The sequence below is a fragment of the Camelus ferus genome, chromosome 33 (genome assembly GCF_009834535.1).
Source record: "Camelus ferus isolate YT-003-E chromosome 33, BCGSAC_Cfer_1.0, whole genome shotgun sequence".
NCBI lineage: Eukaryota > Metazoa > Chordata > Mammalia > Artiodactyla > Camelidae > Camelus > Camelus ferus.
Window position 1 is genome coordinate 7,365,264 of NC_045728.1, and position 18,991 is coordinate 7,384,254.

At 44.3% G+C, this 18,991-nt stretch overlaps 1 protein-coding gene and 1 non-coding gene across 2 annotated transcripts; both read right to left on the reverse strand.

Moving 5' to 3' along the window:
* Positions 1–3,283: 3,283 nt before the first annotated feature.
* On the reverse strand, positions 3,284–10,328 carry PANX3 (pannexin 3). Its single transcript, XM_006174345.3, has 4 exons — positions 10,061–10,328; positions 8,660–8,802; positions 5,505–5,719; positions 3,284–3,923 (listed from the first exon to the last, which is right to left on the reverse strand). The coding sequence occupies exons 1-4, from the start codon at positions 10,239–10,241 to the stop codon at positions 3,284–3,286; spliced, it is 1,179 nt and encodes a 392-aa protein (XP_006174407.1). The 5' UTR covers positions 10,242–10,328.
* Positions 10,329–16,924: 6,596 nt separating this feature from the next.
* LOC116661225 lies at positions 16,925–17,031 on the reverse strand. Its single transcript, XR_004317043.1, has one exon. It is a non-coding gene; the product is annotated as a U6 spliceosomal RNA (small nuclear RNA).
* Between the last annotated feature and the right edge of the window lie 1,960 nt (positions 17,032–18,991).

Genomic DNA, 18,991 nt, shown 5'->3' on the forward strand with positions numbered 1-18,991 from the left:
CTGGAAGGCAGAAGCCTTGAGGTTCTCATTCCTCTTCCAGCAATGCCACTAGCTAGCTGAGTGAGCCGCTGGGTCAAAGGTTTTTCCTCTCAAAACTGAACATACTCTTTAGAGTAATGGAGGTGAGTAAGAGTTTGAAAGGTACTCCACTGATACATAATTCCTGTTACATAGATTCAAAATTTAGACTTCTAGAATTGTATATGGAAGTTAAGGAAAATATGTCCAGAGTTTAAGTTAGTTCATTAAATTACTGGAGAAAAATCTTAAAGCTAAGCTAAAATAAGAAACTATCAGAGTTTAAAAAAAGAGGTTTAGAATTGGTAGATCAGGTACTGAATTTCTGAAAATTTTAAGAATAGTGACAAGAATCTTGACAAAATGGTTTAAACACAGAGAGAAGGCTTATGAAAGTCCTTTTATGTCCATCCGTTTTGTAAACTGCCTTGTTAGACATGGCTAGGTTTTAAAAGAGCAGTTCTCATGGTTCCAGTGTGCTTTTACAAACATACTCAAGATTCATTTTTGGCAATTGCCAGGAACACTTTCAGCCTACAAAATACCCATACTCAAGGCTTTTATGCTGTAGCTTGGCACTTAACCTTCGAACATGAAAACAGGTAATTCTGACTGACAGGAACAGATTTTCTTTCTTTTCTTCTTCTTCTTCTTTTTTTTTTTTTTTTAACACTCTATTTGCCAACTGCCTGATTTATTTGCTGTTCAGCTATATTTTGTCCATGCAGGCTTTGTGATCTTTATTTTCAGTATTCCTCTTCACACACATGTATCATACCTAGTGGGAGGGAAGTACTATCATTTGCCTTTGTTCGCAAACTGCTCTGGCCAATGGATTTCAGTGGAATTTGCATTAACATGTTTATTGTTTCTTCTTCATTAGAAACATTTTCTTATAATTTATAAAACACTTCATGCAAAATTTAGAAAATACAGTACAAAAAAGATTTTTAAAAATCTATATAGTGCTGCCACATGAAGTGAATCACTTTTAACATGTATGTTTTTTATTGAAGTATAGTTGATTTAGAATATTATATTAGTATCAGGTGTACAGCATGGTGATTCAGTATTTTTCCAGATTATTCTCCATTAAATTCATTACAAGATAATGGCCGTAATTCACTGTGCTATACAATATATTCTTGTTGCTTATCTATTTCATATATAGTAGTTTGTATGTTTAATATTTTAATGCATTTTTATATAGGTTAGATCATACCGAATATAATCTTTTGTTTTTTTGTTCACTTTATTATAGCCATTTTGTAAAGTTACTGTGATTTCTTTATAAATGCAATTTTAGATGGCTGCTTAATATTCCAGTTATGACAGAATAATTTTACATAATTATTTACATGTTTGATTTTCTGGTCATCCATTGCTGTGAAGTACATTTTTGTGCACAAAGCCTTTTCAGTACAGGATTATGTAGTAGTTGGGTCTGTGTGCTCCAGATATTGTAATGTTCTCCAGCAATTCATTCCGTCAATTATGTATTCAGAAGAATATTTATTTGGTAAGAATGATGACACAACCTTTAGGAAACTTATTTAAGAGGGAAAGACAAATACTATAAAGCTATATTACTACAGTGTAATAAGTTTTATCTCAGAGGTAGGTATTGGATGATATGAAAACACCCAGTTAGGAAAGGAGGGAGATTCGGAAAGCTTCTTGAAGCAGACTTTGGAGGAGAGCTAGTGGGGAAAGATTTCGAGAGTTAGCAGAATCTCGAGGCGGAGAGGGGCTGAGCGGCCCAGCGAAGAACAGAGGAGGGCACCGTGGGCAGTGGGGACAGCATCGTCACAGGCCCAGCATCATGAGAAACACAAGAACTGTGAGTTGTGGATTAGAGTGAAAGGTGACTATGGAGGGAGGTGAGAGGAGAGGCCGAAGGAGCAGGCAGGATTTGGATTGTGAAGGGTCTTGTGTGCCAACTGAAGTTAGGCTTTAACCCAGTGACAACAGTAAGCATTGATGAATGTCCGTATATCACCCCCTTTGCTTGTTTTAGGTAAACTTATCTGAATTTGTTAGAGGCAACGTAACTTTTCTACTCACCTATATGAAGAAGGGTCTAAATGACCTAGGCAGAAATTCCCTGAAGAAATACGTAACGTGCAGCCCCAGAAAGAAATAGCAAACAAGAGACAGCACAGCACTGGGGGCTAAGCGTGGCCTCTGCAGTCAGATCAGGGTTCCATTAAATCAGGGCATAGGAATGGGAGTTAGGAGCTAAGATGGGGCAACGAATCAGAGAAGGGAGAGCTGGAGACAGCAGCATTTCCTGACTCCTGTTTAGGTCTGAGTAGTCACTACTGCTGATTGGCTGTAAGTGGAGGTAGAGCATCCCCTGGGCTGTTAAAGGCATGGGGGGTGGGGAGGGTACAGCTCAGTGGTAGAGCACATGCTTAGCGTGCATGTGGTCCTGGGTTCAATCCCTAGTACCGCCATTTAAAAAATAAATAAATAAAATTACCTACCTTCCCCCTACCCCCCTCCCTCAATGTATTTTTTCAAAAAAAGCACCTCTGGACCCATTAAGAATTGTGAAGGAGTCTGCAGCCCATAATCCCAGCCCTTGGGGAAGTGAGTCCCTAGTTTAGATGATGAAAAAGCATATCCGAACACCTCAAGGCTCCACTCACAGCTGACGAACGGCCCTGGCCTTGTTCTATGCTGTCCTTAGGCCCCAAGAGCAGATTACAAGCTCTTGCCATCAGTAGCTCCTGGCCCACTTGGCAGGCCACAGAGTCCCTGCGCAAGGTTGGTGACTTCCACAAAACAAGCTGGGCAAATTCCTAGGATTTGAGGCCACACCAAAGGGTTATCAGGGATTTTATACCTTTATTCTCTTACCACGTTACCCAGCTTGCTCTCTGGGGTAACCTGTGTATCCTAGGAAGGCCACAGAGTAAATACAGTGAGAAGACCCTGCCTCTGTAAAGAGCCTGTAGAAACTTCCTCCTCTGTGCAATGTCTAGGCTTTAACTTTAGTTTTAGTTTTTTTCCCTTGTCTTCATATTATGCTCTAGACCTAGATTTTAGTTTTTTGACGCATCAGCCCCAACTTTCAGGTTTGTTTCCATATGTCGATTATGTCTTCTCACCTTTGGGATAACATAATACAGGATGTATGATTCAGCTAAATCCAAGCTTAGCAATCCTACAGTGGGTGTTTCTGTATATTAGTGTGTGAGGCTTGTGGAAAAGGGGAGAGATTTTTACTTTCCATAAAATTTTTTGCTTCATGGTTTCTTAACTATGGGTTTTCATCACACATCTCGTGGGTGAGCTGTTTAGGTCTGGAGGGTTCTAAGCCAGCCAATAAAGTCATGAAATCAACCACTGTGTCAATGTTGTGCTTCTGGGTGTCTGTGTCCTTCAGTGCACTTAAGACACTCAACCAGCTAAAAGAGATGAGCTCAGAGATGTTGGCTCGGAGGAAAAGAAGGATCACATTGAGGTCATTGATGGGACATCCTAGCATCTTTCTGCTGAGGAGATCAAAAGCGGGGAGCATCTCATAGATGGACAGGAGCCGCTTGTCCCACCGACAGAGCCGTGTGAGGTTGTATATTATCACTGGAACCAACAGGGTGTACACTGCTACGCTGGAGAGACTCACAATCTGGAAGACAGACAAGGAGGTCAGCCTGCATGTGATCAGGTCGGGGATGTGGGTCTCATCGCTTAGCAGCCCTGTCTTGATGGAACAGCTGAATTCCTCTTGGAAGAAGACATCCAGGTGGAAGTGGCCAAGGTACAGGTAGGTGGCTGAGGTGAAGAGGAGCAAGAGAGAGTTCCTCAGGAGGTAGGTAGCCACTAGTGAATGTGAGCGCTGCTTACAGGCCAGGTACCGCTCTAGCAAGGGGAATTCAAAGTATCGTTCTTTCCGAGCCCTGGGCAGAGGAAGAAAGGAGGCAAGATTAGGAGGGACCATTTAGAACCACATCCTGAGAGAGCCATGTGAGGAGGTAGCAGAGTCTGTGCATCCAACACGGCACCCTTGGCTCACATGACTGTCTGCCTTCTTTGCGCATAACCACGCCTCTCCCCCAAAAGAGGTGTGCGCGTGCACCTTCATTCTCCAAGAAACGAGTGCAGTGCAGTAAACCCAGTGAATGATCAATGAGTGGTCACACTGGAGGTCTGCCCAGCAAGGCAGACTGAATCTCCAGGCTGAAGCAGGATACTTAGGAAGCGTTGAGGCTTTTAAAATTAGCGCTGGACTGGGAGTGTAAGTAACCACATTCTGGTTCTCGGTCTGTTTTCTTTGTGTATGATTTTTCGGCCAGTTCATTCATTTTATGAAACCAAATGGTGCTAACAGGTATTTGTTGAGAGCCGTGGTGTTCAGGTACACGGAAGCCAGTCTCTGCTCTGGAGAAGCTTACAGCCTGGCTTGTGGGAAAGGGGCAGATGAGACATGCAGATGTCAAGTAAAAGCAGTGCTTGATTTGTTGCTAAAATGATGGCTACAAACCATGGTAGTTGTGAAGGTTAGGAGAGACACGTGACAGTGTGGGCCGGGGTGCTCAGAAACCTCTGCGGAGAGTGTTGTCTCCGGTTGGCCTTCAAAATGTAGGCAGGCTTCAGAAGGACAGAAAGAAGAGAGCTGTTTCCAGAGGACAGAGATGTGCACAAACTTGCGGCAGAATATGGATTCACATCTTAGCTCAGCTGTGCTCTGAGGGGCCTGGCCTGGCCCCCCTATTTAGAACTGCACCCCACCGCCACCTCCCAGCTCCCCCGAGCCCCTTCCTGCCTTTCTTTTCTTCCTGCCGCTTTCCTTCTACCGTGTAATTCACTGATGTGTCCTGCTTATTCATTGTCTGTATTCCCTCAATGGAATATAAGTGCCCCCACCCCCAACAGACATACAGAAAGACACACACACACAGACACACAGACACAGACATACACACACACACACATAGACACACACAGTCACAGACACAGACACACACAGACACACAAAGACACACAGACACAGACACATATCCGAAGCACCCAGAGCAGTGCCGGGTGCTGGGAAATGACAGCTCAATCCTTAAATGAATGAACCACTTGCTCAGGAGGAAAGAAGGCGGCTGCCGAGGTGGAGGGGAAGGTGTCCGTCCCTTGCTAGTTAGAGAGAAGTTTGAACAAGTAGTTGATGACAGTGTATGGAAGGCCTGGGAAACATATTTGGGAGACTTTGGAAATGTTTTCTGTAGGCTTGGGGAGAGCTAGATGAGGGTCTGAAAAAGTGGCCATTCAGAGATTAACCCCTGTCTGACGGAGTGGGTTCCCTGTCAACTGGAGGCAGAGTCCTTATCCTCTCCCTGTACAGAAATGATGGAAGGTTAATGAGATGAGGTGTTAAGCACTTTGAATTCTTGAGACGGGTGGTACAGAGGAGAGTTTAAAGATTACTCTGCAGAGATATCACTTTGATGTCCGACTGAGTCTTTCAGAAAGGAGTGCAAGAGACAACTCACTTCTCCAGCTCATCCCAGAGCACGTGGGGGTCCGAGCTCTTCTGCTGGATCTTCAGCATGTGCTGCACCAGGCGGATGGAGCGATTGTAGGACTTGTCCAGTTCGCTGATGATGACCAGCAGGTCCGAGCTGAGGGCAGGCACAGCCGCATACTGCCACAGCAGGACCGGCAGGTACATGGCCACGGCCAGGGCCAGCAGGGAGTAGGGGAGGGCCTGCAGGGCGAGAGCGAGCTGAGGACGGGGCCAGGGGGCTGACACCTTGTGGAGAGAGTGCTGAGGAAGGGGCTCTTGTTCCCGGGTTTCTGCCTTGAAGGGGGAGGCAGAGGTGGAGAGATAGAGGTGGCAAGGAGAGAGAGAGAGAGTGGGGGTGGGGGAGAGAGAAAGAGACAGAGAGGGAGAGAGAGAGAGAGAGAGGGAGGGAGGGAGGGAGAGGGAGGAGGGAGAGGGCGCTAGCTTCCCCTTCCCCATGCAGGTTAGGCTGGGGAGCTAACTGGAAATCATGGCCAACAGTAGTCATGGCATCTTCGTGGGGAGCATCTTCATTCTCAACCTTCCACTTTTCTTTCCGGGACTGCTCCAGAACCCATTAGCATTCAAAGTCCTGCCAGGAGCCCCCACACTGCTGAGAGGAGTCTGGTCCCATTTCCTCCACGTGGCCTTCCGTGCCTCCTCCCGTGTGCAGTGGTCTTTTCTCATCTCTGGATTCTTGGTAAGGCCAAACTACATCACCAGGCACTGTCTTGGACTCCTTTGGGGCTGTTGCTGATCTGTACGTGTATAACCTGACACCGAGGTAAGCAGAAGTCTAGGATCCTCAACTATATAATTTGCTACCTGAGATAAGGGACTTTTCCTTGTCACACTGAGCACACCTAACAGGGTGGGCCCACTATTTTGCTCATAGTAAAAACTCTACTTATAGAGGCTTATTTAAGCTACATTTGTGCTGGGCGCTCAACGTGCATTTATTCCGTCTTCACAAGGGGGCCATCAGGTGGGTACTTTTGGTATCTCTATTTTACAGACAAAGAAACTGAAGCATGAAAATGTGAAGTAACCCGTGCAGGGTTACACAGCTAGGAGGCGAGGGGACAGGGCTGGAACCAGGCAGTCTGACTTGAGGTCTTATTCCCTTAACAAATACTCGACTATAGCTTCTCCTGAACCAGAGATGCCTTTTATTTTAGAGGGGAGTTTGAAGAAACAGAGAGAGGGTGGATATTTGGTGCATCTAGGCAGAGAAAGGTTGTCTGTGTGTGTGTGTGTGTGCGCGCGCATATCTGAACCAAACAAGAGTGACAGGTTAGGGAAGGTATTCTAGGCCATGAGAGAAAATCAGAACCCTTCCACTCCTGTCTAAGAAATGACATTTCTTGAAAATGAACTCTTCACCCTAGACCTTCTGTTTCAGTAGGTTTGGAGTGGAGCCAGAGCTGGGCTTAAAGAGCTCACAGGTGACCCTGATGATCAGACAATTTGACTCTTTTCTGACACAGGAATCCCCTCTGCAGTGCCTTGAACTTGCTGCCATCTAGATCCTTCTTGAACACTTACACGGACAGACACCTCTTTCCATTAAGTCTCTGGTGTTGTCTGGGTCCTAGAACTGTGGCACGTTGAGGCCCTGTCAATTGTCGTAACTAGAAAATAGTATGAGTGACTTCTGATTAAGATTGTGAATTGCGCATACATGTTACTTCTGCTCCCTCATGAAACCCCACTAGAATGATGATTCAGGGACAAAAAAGACATAATCCTACAGGGACAAAGAAAATGGGAGAGGAGACAAGAGCAACAGAGTGTTGAAAACTGGAAAGCAGTTGCGTGATAGAAGATACCAGGCTGTGGAGAGGATGGGGAGTTGATGTGGGTGCAGCCAAGCTGCTTTTCACCATGGAATCAGAAAGACTCAGGAACTGGAGATACCAGGTGTGTCTGAAAGTAGGGGTGCAGATGGGGATGGAAACAGGAATCTTGACAAAACAAACCCACAGATCCTTTCTGAAGGATAATACACTCAGTCTGAGGTGGGAAGTCCCATAAAAAAGACCGGCAGGACACCCGGGCAGGGCCATTACTCTTCTGCCAGCACCATCCGGTTCCCTGGCCCAGGGGCTCTCTCTCACTTTTTGCCTCTGAAATGGCTTAATTCTAGGAAAGTGGAACTTACCCCTAAAATTCTATTGGTTCCCTGAGCTAACTCCTGATTGGTCATTTCCTTCACTCCTGATTGGTTCTTTCTTTCATTCCTGATTGGTCCATTTGTAGTACTTTATTTGCATGGGGCTCAATCCTGATTGGTCATTTCTCTCCCTCCTCATTGGTCCATTTCTACAAAACTTGTTCCTAATTAGTCAACTTTTGTTATACCTTATTTGCATATGATGTTACAAAGTGTAAACTGGCAGCCTATAAAAGCCTATGTAAGCCTACAGACGGAATCCAGAGCTTAAAATGTTAACTCCTCTGGGCTCACTGGCGTAATAAACCTGAGTTCTCCAACTCTCAGAGTGCTGCTTGGTCTCTCGCCCAGATCCAAGTTGCTGTCACAACTGAGCTGTAACACTGAACTGTAACACTAAACTATAACACTGAGCTGTAACACGTTTTTCTACAAGAAGTCAACCACCAGTCTTCCTCCCCTAGCAGAAGGCTCGTGGTTTATTCTTTGGAAATATCCAACCAGAGAGATCCATTGAGAGCAGGGGGACCATACTGAGAATGGGGATGAGTTGTATGAATATTGACTGCTGAGACCTGCAGCTGAGTTCCCAGAGGGTTGGCAGCTGAACTGGATACCAGCTGTCCCCTGCCCTCTCTGCACAAATTAGAGATTGAATGATTCTTCTTGGGAAAACTGACCAGCTTCAGAGAAAGGATTTCAGATACTGATACCTGAGGTTTCCACAGTGAAATGGCCCAAAGGGATCACCTTAAATGGACAGCCTCACCCCAGGCACAAAACTTCCAATCAGACAAAAGTGGGCCATTGAATATCACCAGATATTTGAAGAATGTCTGAAACGTGAAAGTCCATGGCCAACATGAAAGGGCAGGGGCAGGTGGTGGAGAGGCAGGAGAGAGCCTAGCGGTGCAGTTCCGTCCCCTCCACTCAGCCGTGAAGCCAGCCTGATGGAGCGCAGCTCACTTTACCTTGTGAGGCCAGAGGGATTTGGTCTTGTACTGGCCAGACTCCTCCTGCTCATGGTGAACCAGCGAGTCCCAGCAGGAACTGTCCACGTAGGCAGCCTGCCGGATGCTGAAGTTGCTGGGACAGAAGCAGCTGATGGGAGACCCTGGAACAGGAACGAGCATTGAGGCAGCCCTGAGTTGGGGCTGGGGAGTGGGAATCCAGGGGACAGTCAGCTAAGAGCTTTCCGGGGTCACCTCCGCCACTCGGCCACTTTCTGTATCTGGCGGGTGCTTTCTTCTTCCCGGATCCCAGCTTTCTGGGTTTGGCACTGCCATTTCACCATCACCGTAGGCCTGCTGGCCCAGGCCTGCCAGCGCACTAACTCGCCTTCGATGTCTGGGGGCAGGTCTTTTGTCTCCGAGCTCCCCCTGGACTCCCAGACCTGCAGGCAGCAGGGGCTCCTCGCCTTCCTGCAGTTTGGCACCAGAGGGCTTGCAGTTTGGTGGTGATGTCTCCTTCCTGAGAAAGCTGACCTCTTTAAGGTTCTAACATTTAGAGGATAAATTTCCTGGACTTCTGAGCCCAAATCAAGAACAAGAAAGGGGGCGGGGCAAGTGGGGCTGGAAGGAGAGTGGGTTTGGAGGAAGGGTCTCTGCTTTTGATTTTCCCATCGCTCTCTAGAAAGAGGCAGAAGCGGGAACCAAGACTTCTCCCCACCTGTGGGTGAAGGAAGAGGCAGTGGGAGGCTGACACACCTCCTTGGGCTAGGTAGTAAGCTCATCACACAGCCAGAACAGAAAGCCAGAAATTCCAATTCTCGGGGGGTCCAAATTCTTTTTAATAGAGACGGCAGATTTGCTGAGTTAATCTAGCACCCAGAGCACGATACGTATGTGTTTGTTAATGTTTGTATATGTGGCTGGGGTTCATGGAGAGGAAGGAGTAGATTTATTCAGCACCTATGATGTGCCAGGTTCTATCAGACACTTAACATATGTTCTTAAGTGGGTAATCCTGAAGTTGGGGAGTGGGAAGAAGGTTCTGGGAAGATGAGACTTGTCTAACGCATGGCTAAGTAAGACCTTTAGAGGTCCCAGGTCCTGAGAAGATTACAGGATCCCAATCTCTTTCCTCCACATGAAATTCAAAATAAAAGTTTAATGATTGCAGTGACATAAAATATGTGAATCCTCAAGTTAAACTAAATATTTTTAATGGCAAAATTTTGGAAATGACTTTCAAAGTTTTTTGGCACCTCTGCTTTCCTGGTGCCCCAAACTCATGCCTGGTCTGCCTTTTGGGTGATGCCTGGCCCAAGCTATGCAATCTAGACAGGGAGGGAGCTGTCCCACTTCAGAGCTCACACAAACAACGAAACCAAGCAGAGTCTCTCTTGCACACTGGGTCTAGAAGCCACTTACCGGAGGAGAACTCCTGGGCAAATGCCAGCGACATCAGTAACAAGGGGAAGCCCACGGCTACGAACTTGACCATGCGGTCCAGGGGAAGTTCCAGGCGCAGTCCTTTGAGACGCGGGCCCCTGCGGTCGGGCAGCAGGGCATCCGAGAGCATGTACTCTGCAGCTGTGTGTGCGAGAGACATGATGCCCGGGAGCCTGGGGCACAGAGGCGGTGGGAGGGGTCCTGGGATAGAGGAGTGAGGAGACAGTCGCTTCAGGCAGCTGGCTCTCAGCAGACAGTGCCTGCAGCCCCGGCCTCACAGATATCTGTGCAAGGGGCGGGCGCTAGTTCTTTAAATAACTGGCCAGGCCCTGAGCCAGGCACTTGGTAATTAGAGGGTGGCATAGCCTAGTGGGTCCTCGCTGGAGGAGGGTCAGGTGTCAGCTGGGGCTGGTGCCAGGCTGCTGTCTGGATTGCCCCTGAGCAGATACAGTCCCGTGGCTTTATGCTGCCCTCTCATTAATAAAGTATTTTTGGTGGGGTGTTGGAGAGGGGGAGGGCTGTGGAGCAGGCCCCCCGTGTAATTGGTGTGGAATTGGGGTGGAGATTGCTTCAATGTGTTGAAGGCCCTCATTTTGTGGTTTGGAGTGGGAATGGAGCCCCCAAAGCTCAGCTAGAGCTGCTGCTCCTACATAGCGTTCTTTGTCCCAGTGATGATTTTTGCCTTGGGTCCAGCTTTTTTCCCAGAAACTGATCTGTATTTGGTGTTATTTCCCTTCCCCGCTTCTGGTCTTTTCCTAAAGTGTTTCAGCCACGTATTTACAATCTCTGTGTGTTTACACTTTTCTTTTTTAGCCCCCATCAGTTCTCTAGAAAGCTGCGGGATGTGTGGCAGTGTTGAGTAGTGGAAAGAACACGACTTTTGAAATTTGGAGGCAAGTCTTCCACTGGAGACCTAACATTACTCGTTTTTTTCACTGTGTGATGGCAGGGAGTCACTTTTGGCTCAGTATTCTCATCTATCAAATGGTATGATAGTGATCGTATAAAATTGTGAGGATTGAAAAGCACCCTGTGGGAAGATGCTTGTAAAGTGTAGGGTAAATGTCACCGCTTACTTTAATTTGGTAGGGTTGAGTGGATGGAAAAGTGAACACTGGGACGTAGGGCACTCTTGTCCCTAGTTCTGCCCTTAGATTTGGAAGAGAGGCCCTGACCTTGTCTTTCACGCTGGTCCCCTTCGGCTGCGGCCTTTCCGCAAGGCAAGGAGTCCATGGGGCCAAAGGGATGTGTGCATTTGGGGCTCATGCACCTGTGTCAGCCCTCCTCTAGCACCTGGGATGCCTAGATGGCCTCAGCCTGCTTCTAGGGCTTGTGCAGGCCGTTGTCCAGGTGCATCCTCCCATCAGCAGGCAGAGCATGCTGCTGGTGTGCACCCTTTGGCCTAATGAATGGCTCTTATTAGGGGGTCTGGATAGAATTAAGACGTCCTGGGTGTTCACACATGCAATTGTGAGTCTTCTTGCACTGTGGGACTTAGCTGGGTTGGCAAGAAGGGACCTGGACAGTCTAAGGATTCTAAATTTAACTTAGCATTCCTGATTATTATGATGGTGTGTGTGTGTGTGTGTGTGTGTGTGTGTGTGTGTGTGTGTGTGTGTGTGTTTGAAGGTAGGCAGATAGGACGTATTTTATTTAACAGTTTGCTAGCTTGATTTTTATAACTTCTAATTTTTTAGATATACAGTGGAATACTACTTAGCCATAAAAAGAATGAAATTTGCAGCAACACAGATGGACCTGGAGATTGTCATTTTAAGTGAAGTAAGCCAGAAAGAGAAAGAATAATAATATCATATGATGTTACTTATACGTGGAATCTTAAAAAAAAAAAAAAGGACACAAAGGAACTTAACTACAAAACAGAGACAGAGTCACAGACATAGAAAACAAACTTATGGTTACCAGGGGGAAGAGGGTGATGAGGGATAAACCGGGGGTTTGGATTTGTAGATACTAACCAATATACATAAAATAAATAAACAACAATGTCATATTGTACAGCACAGAGGACTATATTCAATACCTTGTAATGGTCTATAATGAAAAAGAATGTATGTGTATGTATAACTGAATCACCATGCTGTACACCAGAAATTAAGGCAACATTGTAAATCGACTATACTTCAATTAAAAAAAAAATAGAACTAAGTCACAAAATCCAGCCTATATTCAAAGAGAGGAATTGGGCTCCACATTTTGAAGGAAGTGCCAAAGAATTTGTGTAATATTTTAAACTACTACATCAGATAAGTTAAATTTTTGAGGAAATTGTCCATTTTCCACCCAAACTGTCAAATTTATTTGCATACCATTATTCATAATATTCTCTCATTATGTTATATTACTGTAATATGAAAAAACTTAAAAATACAGCAAAGTTGAAAGACTTTTCCATTGAATATCTATGAAAGTTAATTCCGTCACTAGCATTCTACTTGGTTTGCTTTGTTACATATCTATTTATCTATCCACCCATAAACCATTAAACTTTTTCCTGGATACACTTCAAAGTCGGTTGTAAATATCGATGTATTTCTCCCCAAATACTTCAAGATGCAGATCACTAACTATACTTCAATATCTGCTTAAAAGTTTGTTTCTTTTCAGGCAAAATTTATGTACAGTGAAATGCACGGAGCTTAAGTGTGCATACACAGATTTTGACAAATGCACACACCTGCATAATCCACACCTCATCAAGGTTAGGACGTTGTCATCACTCCAGAAAATTCTACTTTATTCTTTTTTAGAGATCCTCGTTTTCTGGTGAGAAATCTACATACTTTCATCTAACTCATCCATCTTCTATTTTCTTGAGCATATTAATCAGTTATTTTAAAATCCTTCCTGCTAACTCCAGAGCTGGGGTGATCTGTGGATATCTGCTTCTCCGGTTTACTTTTTGCAAAAATCACTGTTTGTAATTTTGCATTGCTGAACACTGTAGATAAAGGACCATAAGAACCAGAGATGCTCTAGAGAATGCTGTCTTTCAGCAAAGATGGTTTTTCTTTCTTTTCTTAGGTGCATAGGATGAGGAGTGACCACTGAATGCAGTCAGGGTCTGAGCTGAGTTAGGTCTGCGCTGGAGTTTTAGTAAGAGTCAATCTACATTTAGTTTTTCCTATTCCTAGAGCCTGATCCTGCCAGGATTTTGACTGAGTCTGTTGGGTCTTTGCCTCTTAAGCTCTGAAAGCCTGTGAGAGGTTCTATTATCCTCTTCAGAGGATTTCAGTTTAGCACATTAGCCTTTCGCTGCATTTAGCTTCTCAATCTGGCAAACGCTTTGAAGGGGAGACTGGTTCATTGAGTCTGTCAGTGACTTTAATGCAGGACCCCTCCCTTTGTAGTGTATTCATTTCCTAATTACCATACAGTATAGGAGATTTCACTTTACATTTTGGAAGTTTTAGTCTAGTCCACACAGCCCCAGCACTCAGTAACTGTCCTGTAGGGAAGACTGGGCATGCATTTGAAGTCTGTCAAATTTCCAGTTGTCACTCCACCCTTGTAACAACCACTGAGAGCTTCGATGGTTTATTTTTCCCTAACAGAGGCCCTCCACCTGGACCGAGACCAACAGTGAGTTGGCGACCAGAAGCAAAAAATTCCTCCAGGGGAAAAATTCCTGGAGATTGTCTTCTTACCCCTCAAATGGTTCTCTCTTCTGTGGAATTTTAATTCATTTTGTCTCCATTTCTTCCACAAATTCCTGACAGCTACAGAACATCGTTTTTGTAACAAATACAGCCTTTTCTATTTGCTGTTGCAGGAGAATTTGCCTGCTATGACATGCTGCACTTTGCCCGTAAGTCTGTGCATTATAATTTTAATATACCTAAGTATGTCTTATGTCTTATTGCTTTTTACCTTTTTTTTTTTAACTTAGCATTGTGCTTCGAAAGTTCATCCATGTTGCCCTGTACACAGATCACGTTTCTATTGCTGCAAAATATTTCATTTTATCTACTTGCTTGCCTGTTGATAAGCATTCATTTTGCCTGTAGTCCTTGACCACAAAGAATGCACATTTCCCCTTAGGGCCCTACAAAAGAATCCGATTGGGGTGTAAATCAAGGACTAGAATTTCTGGATCACAGGGCAGCATATATTTAACTTGTCTTACGTGGTATCGTGTTGCTTCCAGAATGGCTGTGATGCACAAAGGTTCCCATACTCCCACATCTTCACCAACAGTTAGCACCATCCAACTTAAAACTTTTTCTTAGTCTGTCGGACGTTAAGCGGGGGTTCTCAAAATGTGGTCCAGGAATCCCTGAGAGTCCCTGAAGCCCTTTTAGTGGGTCTGCAAGGTCAAAACTCTTTTCACACTAATATTGAGCACTGTTTGGTCTTTAACTCTCATTCTTGCACGAATGTAAACTTTCCTGGAGGCTGCATGATGTTTAGTATTTCATGGGTCCGCATGCAACCCTCAGCAATGACAAATGCAAGCAAGAAGTACAGCTGGGACAAGCCGTCCTCAGAGATGATCATCTTCTCTGATATGAAGTTCATCAGCATTTTAGGGGTAATGATAGAGCAGAGATTCACAAATGATGACTTTCTGATGAAAGTAGTACAGTGGAGTGTGAAGCTGAGAATTGAGAAACGTTAGAGCAATCTCAAGACTGACTTCCCTGGTCCCTGGAAGACGGGGAGCTGGAGCCCTGGCTGCCTGCTTGACTCCCTGGGAATGAAATCTGTCGCTGCAGGGTGACTTCCTGCAGCCATTCTCTTCCAGGTGGGAGGCCTGTGATAAGGCCGGTACGACATCACCCCACACTGAACTGCTTCCTGTGTTCTGCTCATCTCACCACTGCTTGTTTGTTAGAAGTCAGACCAGGTGGGCGCTGTTTCAGAGACCACCATGGTTAGAGGAAACAGGCAAACTCTGGAGTTTTTACTGCCTACAACTTCTTCATATATTTAGAGATAAAAATCTCTGTTTTATTTCTTGGCTGTGGACATGAATTTTGCTTCAGAAATTTAATCTCCCGTATCCTATAGCCAATTCCAAAATATCCACCAGCACACTATCATGTGAAGCTGACATTATCCCAGATCCGGGCAGTCCAGCGTGGTGTGGTTACACCATTTACTGAAAGACAAGTCATGTCCTTATCTACGGAATGAGAAGCAAAAATATCAACTCCTAAGTTGTCTTGTAAGCACAAAACGGGATAATGCACATGGAAATATTTTTCCAAATGCTCAGTCGCTATAGAAATGTGAATTGTCACTAGGCATCTGGAAACTGACCTTAGTTTCTCCCTGGACTTGAAGCTCTGTGATGTAACTCAGCAGGTATCTTCCTGCTTTGGGGAGGTTAGTTACCAGCTAAATCAGAGGGCAGTGGTTGGGGCGAGAGCACCACGGGGCGCTGGCTGAGAAACCATCCCAAACGGGAATGCAGTCTGCACCCTGACAGGCCACGCATATCAGTATGAATGGACTAATGGACTAACTGAATTTTGACGCACACAGATGTAAAAGAAGACCATGAAGAAACTGTGTTTTAGGTGCCTGCATGTGGCCCGTCTGTAGCATGGGCCTGAGGTAGCCAAAAAGGAGGAAAAGAATAAAGAACAAGGAATTATACACACGGACAAAAACACGCATGCCATCACAGTTATGTATTTGTGAAGAACTGTATACAGTTTTCTTGTGGGCGTACGTGTTGAAAATAAAAGATGAAAAGAAATAGGAATAGCACTTTGTGTCATTTATGCCAATAACTAGGTTTGCTTTGCATATAAAATTGAATCCAACAAATTGGTAATTGGGCTTAAGTCCTGTGGTTGCTGAAAAGCCAGCATCTCTGACTCTACACTGAAGGCATTATTCTACTAAAGAAAGATCAGATTATAGCAGCTGAGAGTTTTGTAGCTTGAAAAGTTGGGGAATCAGAATAATTTTGTAGCTTAAAAAGTTGGTCAAATTAGGCTTGGAATGTAGTTTATTTTGAGTAAAATGAGGGAACTAAGAAAAAAAGATGAGCTCTGTTGCTCCTCTTGTGCTCAGAGGAGCTCAAGAAAATTCAGGTTAGGTCAGGTCAGAAGTAGGTGGAACTAGAAATAGACTACGACACACACAGATCAAAAGAGAATGATGTAAGTGGGGGAGCCAGATGCTCTGTGCCCTTTGGGTTGGGATCCCAAGAAGTCTGCCTGTCCTTGACTTCCTCTTCTCATCTCACATTCTACCCCTGACATGGGAGGGTGTGGAAATATTAAGAAGAGGCACATAGAAAACTACGGGGACAATATTTACTCTGGGGAAGAATAAAATGGAGCAAGTCAGGAAATGTCATCTTAGTACAGTAAACACTAAGTGTGGAGAAATGAAAACTGTGATGTACTCGTACTGGGAGTGTAGGAGAGGAGACCTCGGCGTGGGGGGAATGTAAGAGAACTCAATCCCAATCAGATCGAATTGCCAGTAATTCCCCGAGCAAACAGTGATGGAACAGCTATTATGAGTTAGCTACTATTCCAGGCCCTGAATCAATGAATAATGTCTAAATTAGACAAATCAACAAATAGCAGTGTAAGCACATTATTTAGAAACCCTACTTCTTTTTTTTTTTTTTTTGTATATACATTTTATTGAAGTATAGTCAGTTTGCGGTGTTGTGTCAATGTCTGGTGCACAGCAGAAAGCTCCAGCCATACATGAACACACACATATTCACTTTAATATTCTTCTTCACCACAAGCTACCACAAGATACTGAATATAATTCCCTGTGCCACACAGCAGGAACTTACTGTTTATCTATTCTATATATATTAGTTAGTATCTGCAAATCTCGAACTCCCCCAAAAATATGGAACACTTCACGAACATGCAAGTCATCCTTGCACGGGGGCCACGCTAATCTTCCCTGTGTCCTTCCAGTTTCAGTACGTGTGCTGCCGAAGTGAGTGCTAGAAACCCTGCTTCTGATCTTTGCTGTGTGACCCTGGAGCAAATGATTTGGCCATTTGAAGCCTAAGCTTTTTTCAGCTACAAATTGGGAATTATTACAGCAGTTACTTCATAGGATTGTGAGGTTTAAATTACTACAGTACCTGGTAAATAGTAAGTATTCAACAAATTGTAACTCTTGTATTTATTATTCTTATTATTTACATGTTCACGTCACGGTACTTAACCAAGGAACCATTATTTCCATCCACAGTGGCAAAGGATTCAAGTTTCAAACATGCTTTCCAGAAGTGTGGCTCTCTACTGTTGGGAATCTAAACTGACAGACATCTCTGTGTCTGAGATGTATTTCTTAAAATAAAGATAATTTAAATTCTAGCTACGTTAGTTGCCTAACTTATATAATTAATGCTATTTGCATAATTCAGTAGAGTTTATGCATTCTTTTCACAAGTTTAAATCTTTTAATCCTCATAAAAATCTTAGGGGCAGATGGTATTTATTAGCAGGAATTGTAATACGTTTTTTCTTTTGGTGAAGGAACTCATGTGCAGACAGATGAAGAGATTTGTTGAAAGTCACAGGAACTGGGAGAGGTGACTTGGAACTTGAACCTGAAGAATGTGTTTGCATCCTTGCCTCTTGTTCAGAGGTTCCCAACATGTGGTCCCCAGGTCAGCATCAGAAGCACTGCCTGGGAACTTACAATATAAATCTTTGAGCCCCACCCCAGACCTCCTGAGAACTCGGGAGAGACGGCCAAGCACTCTGAGTCTTAACAGCTTTTCTGGGTGATTCCAACGTACATTAACATTTGAGAATCACTGCTCTAGTTTGTAGCCCTTTACATCTGTAGCCTGTGTCTCTCAGGCATATGCTTTACTAGCGATGGCTTACCATCAGCACAGCACAGGGGAAAAGAGGAATGCTGCATTATTGTTTTCATCTTCTAGGAAACTGAAGCTCAAGAAGTCACTCAGGTTTCCTAAGGTCACAGAGCTAGCAAGGGGCAGACCTGGGCATGACCTAGAACCCAGGACTTCTAATGCCAGCCCATCCTGTCCTTTCTATAACATGCTGTTTTGCTATAACTTACTTTTGTATAGGACTTTATTATTTTTTTTGAAGTAAAATAGGTTTACTGAATTTCTGGGGGATAAACGAGATCTTATCACTGTATTTCATAAGCATTTTTTTTAAGATTTCAAAAGCAATGTATGTGTATGAAGCAAATGAGAAAATATAAGTAGGTAAGGAAAAATGAGAAATTAAAAACACCATATCTCCTCTATGTTTTTAACTACTTAATGTCTCTCCTTCCAGATATTTTGTCTGGATACATATGCCTTTTTCTTTCTGAAACGGGATCATACTATACATACTGTTTACAACTTGCTTTGCTGGGTTGCTTTTTAAAACACACAGTTCCATATAATTCCCCTCCCACTGCACACATACTTTCTAACAATACCTGCCCAACCATGCTTCTTTAGGCTTCAGATTGCAGTGGTTAAGACAGGGAAATCCACATTGCATTATAAGCTTGATACCTTAAATTATGGTGCCAGAAATGGTACCCTTCAGTCGTAACTACAACTCTTGAGTTGTGTTTATTATTCCCACTTTAATATAAGAGATTTGAAGTTCAGAAAGAGGTTAAACAGATTTACCCACTGTCATCCACCTAGGAAGTGGCAAAGCCAGGATTGGCACTGAGATCAGACTGATTCCAAGGTTTATTTTCCCAGTGCTGGGCAGGGCCATATAATTTGTCACTCCACTGGGACATATGAGATATTAAAGGGGGTGAGTCTAGAGTGATGTCGGGAAAAATGGTAGAGTAGGGAACTTCCAAAGGCCTTTCATCCACAAATGCAAGGAGTAAACTGGCAAAAACTTTCAAAATCAACTTTCTTGGAACTCTGGATATTAACCGAATACTTGTAGCAACCAGGGGAAC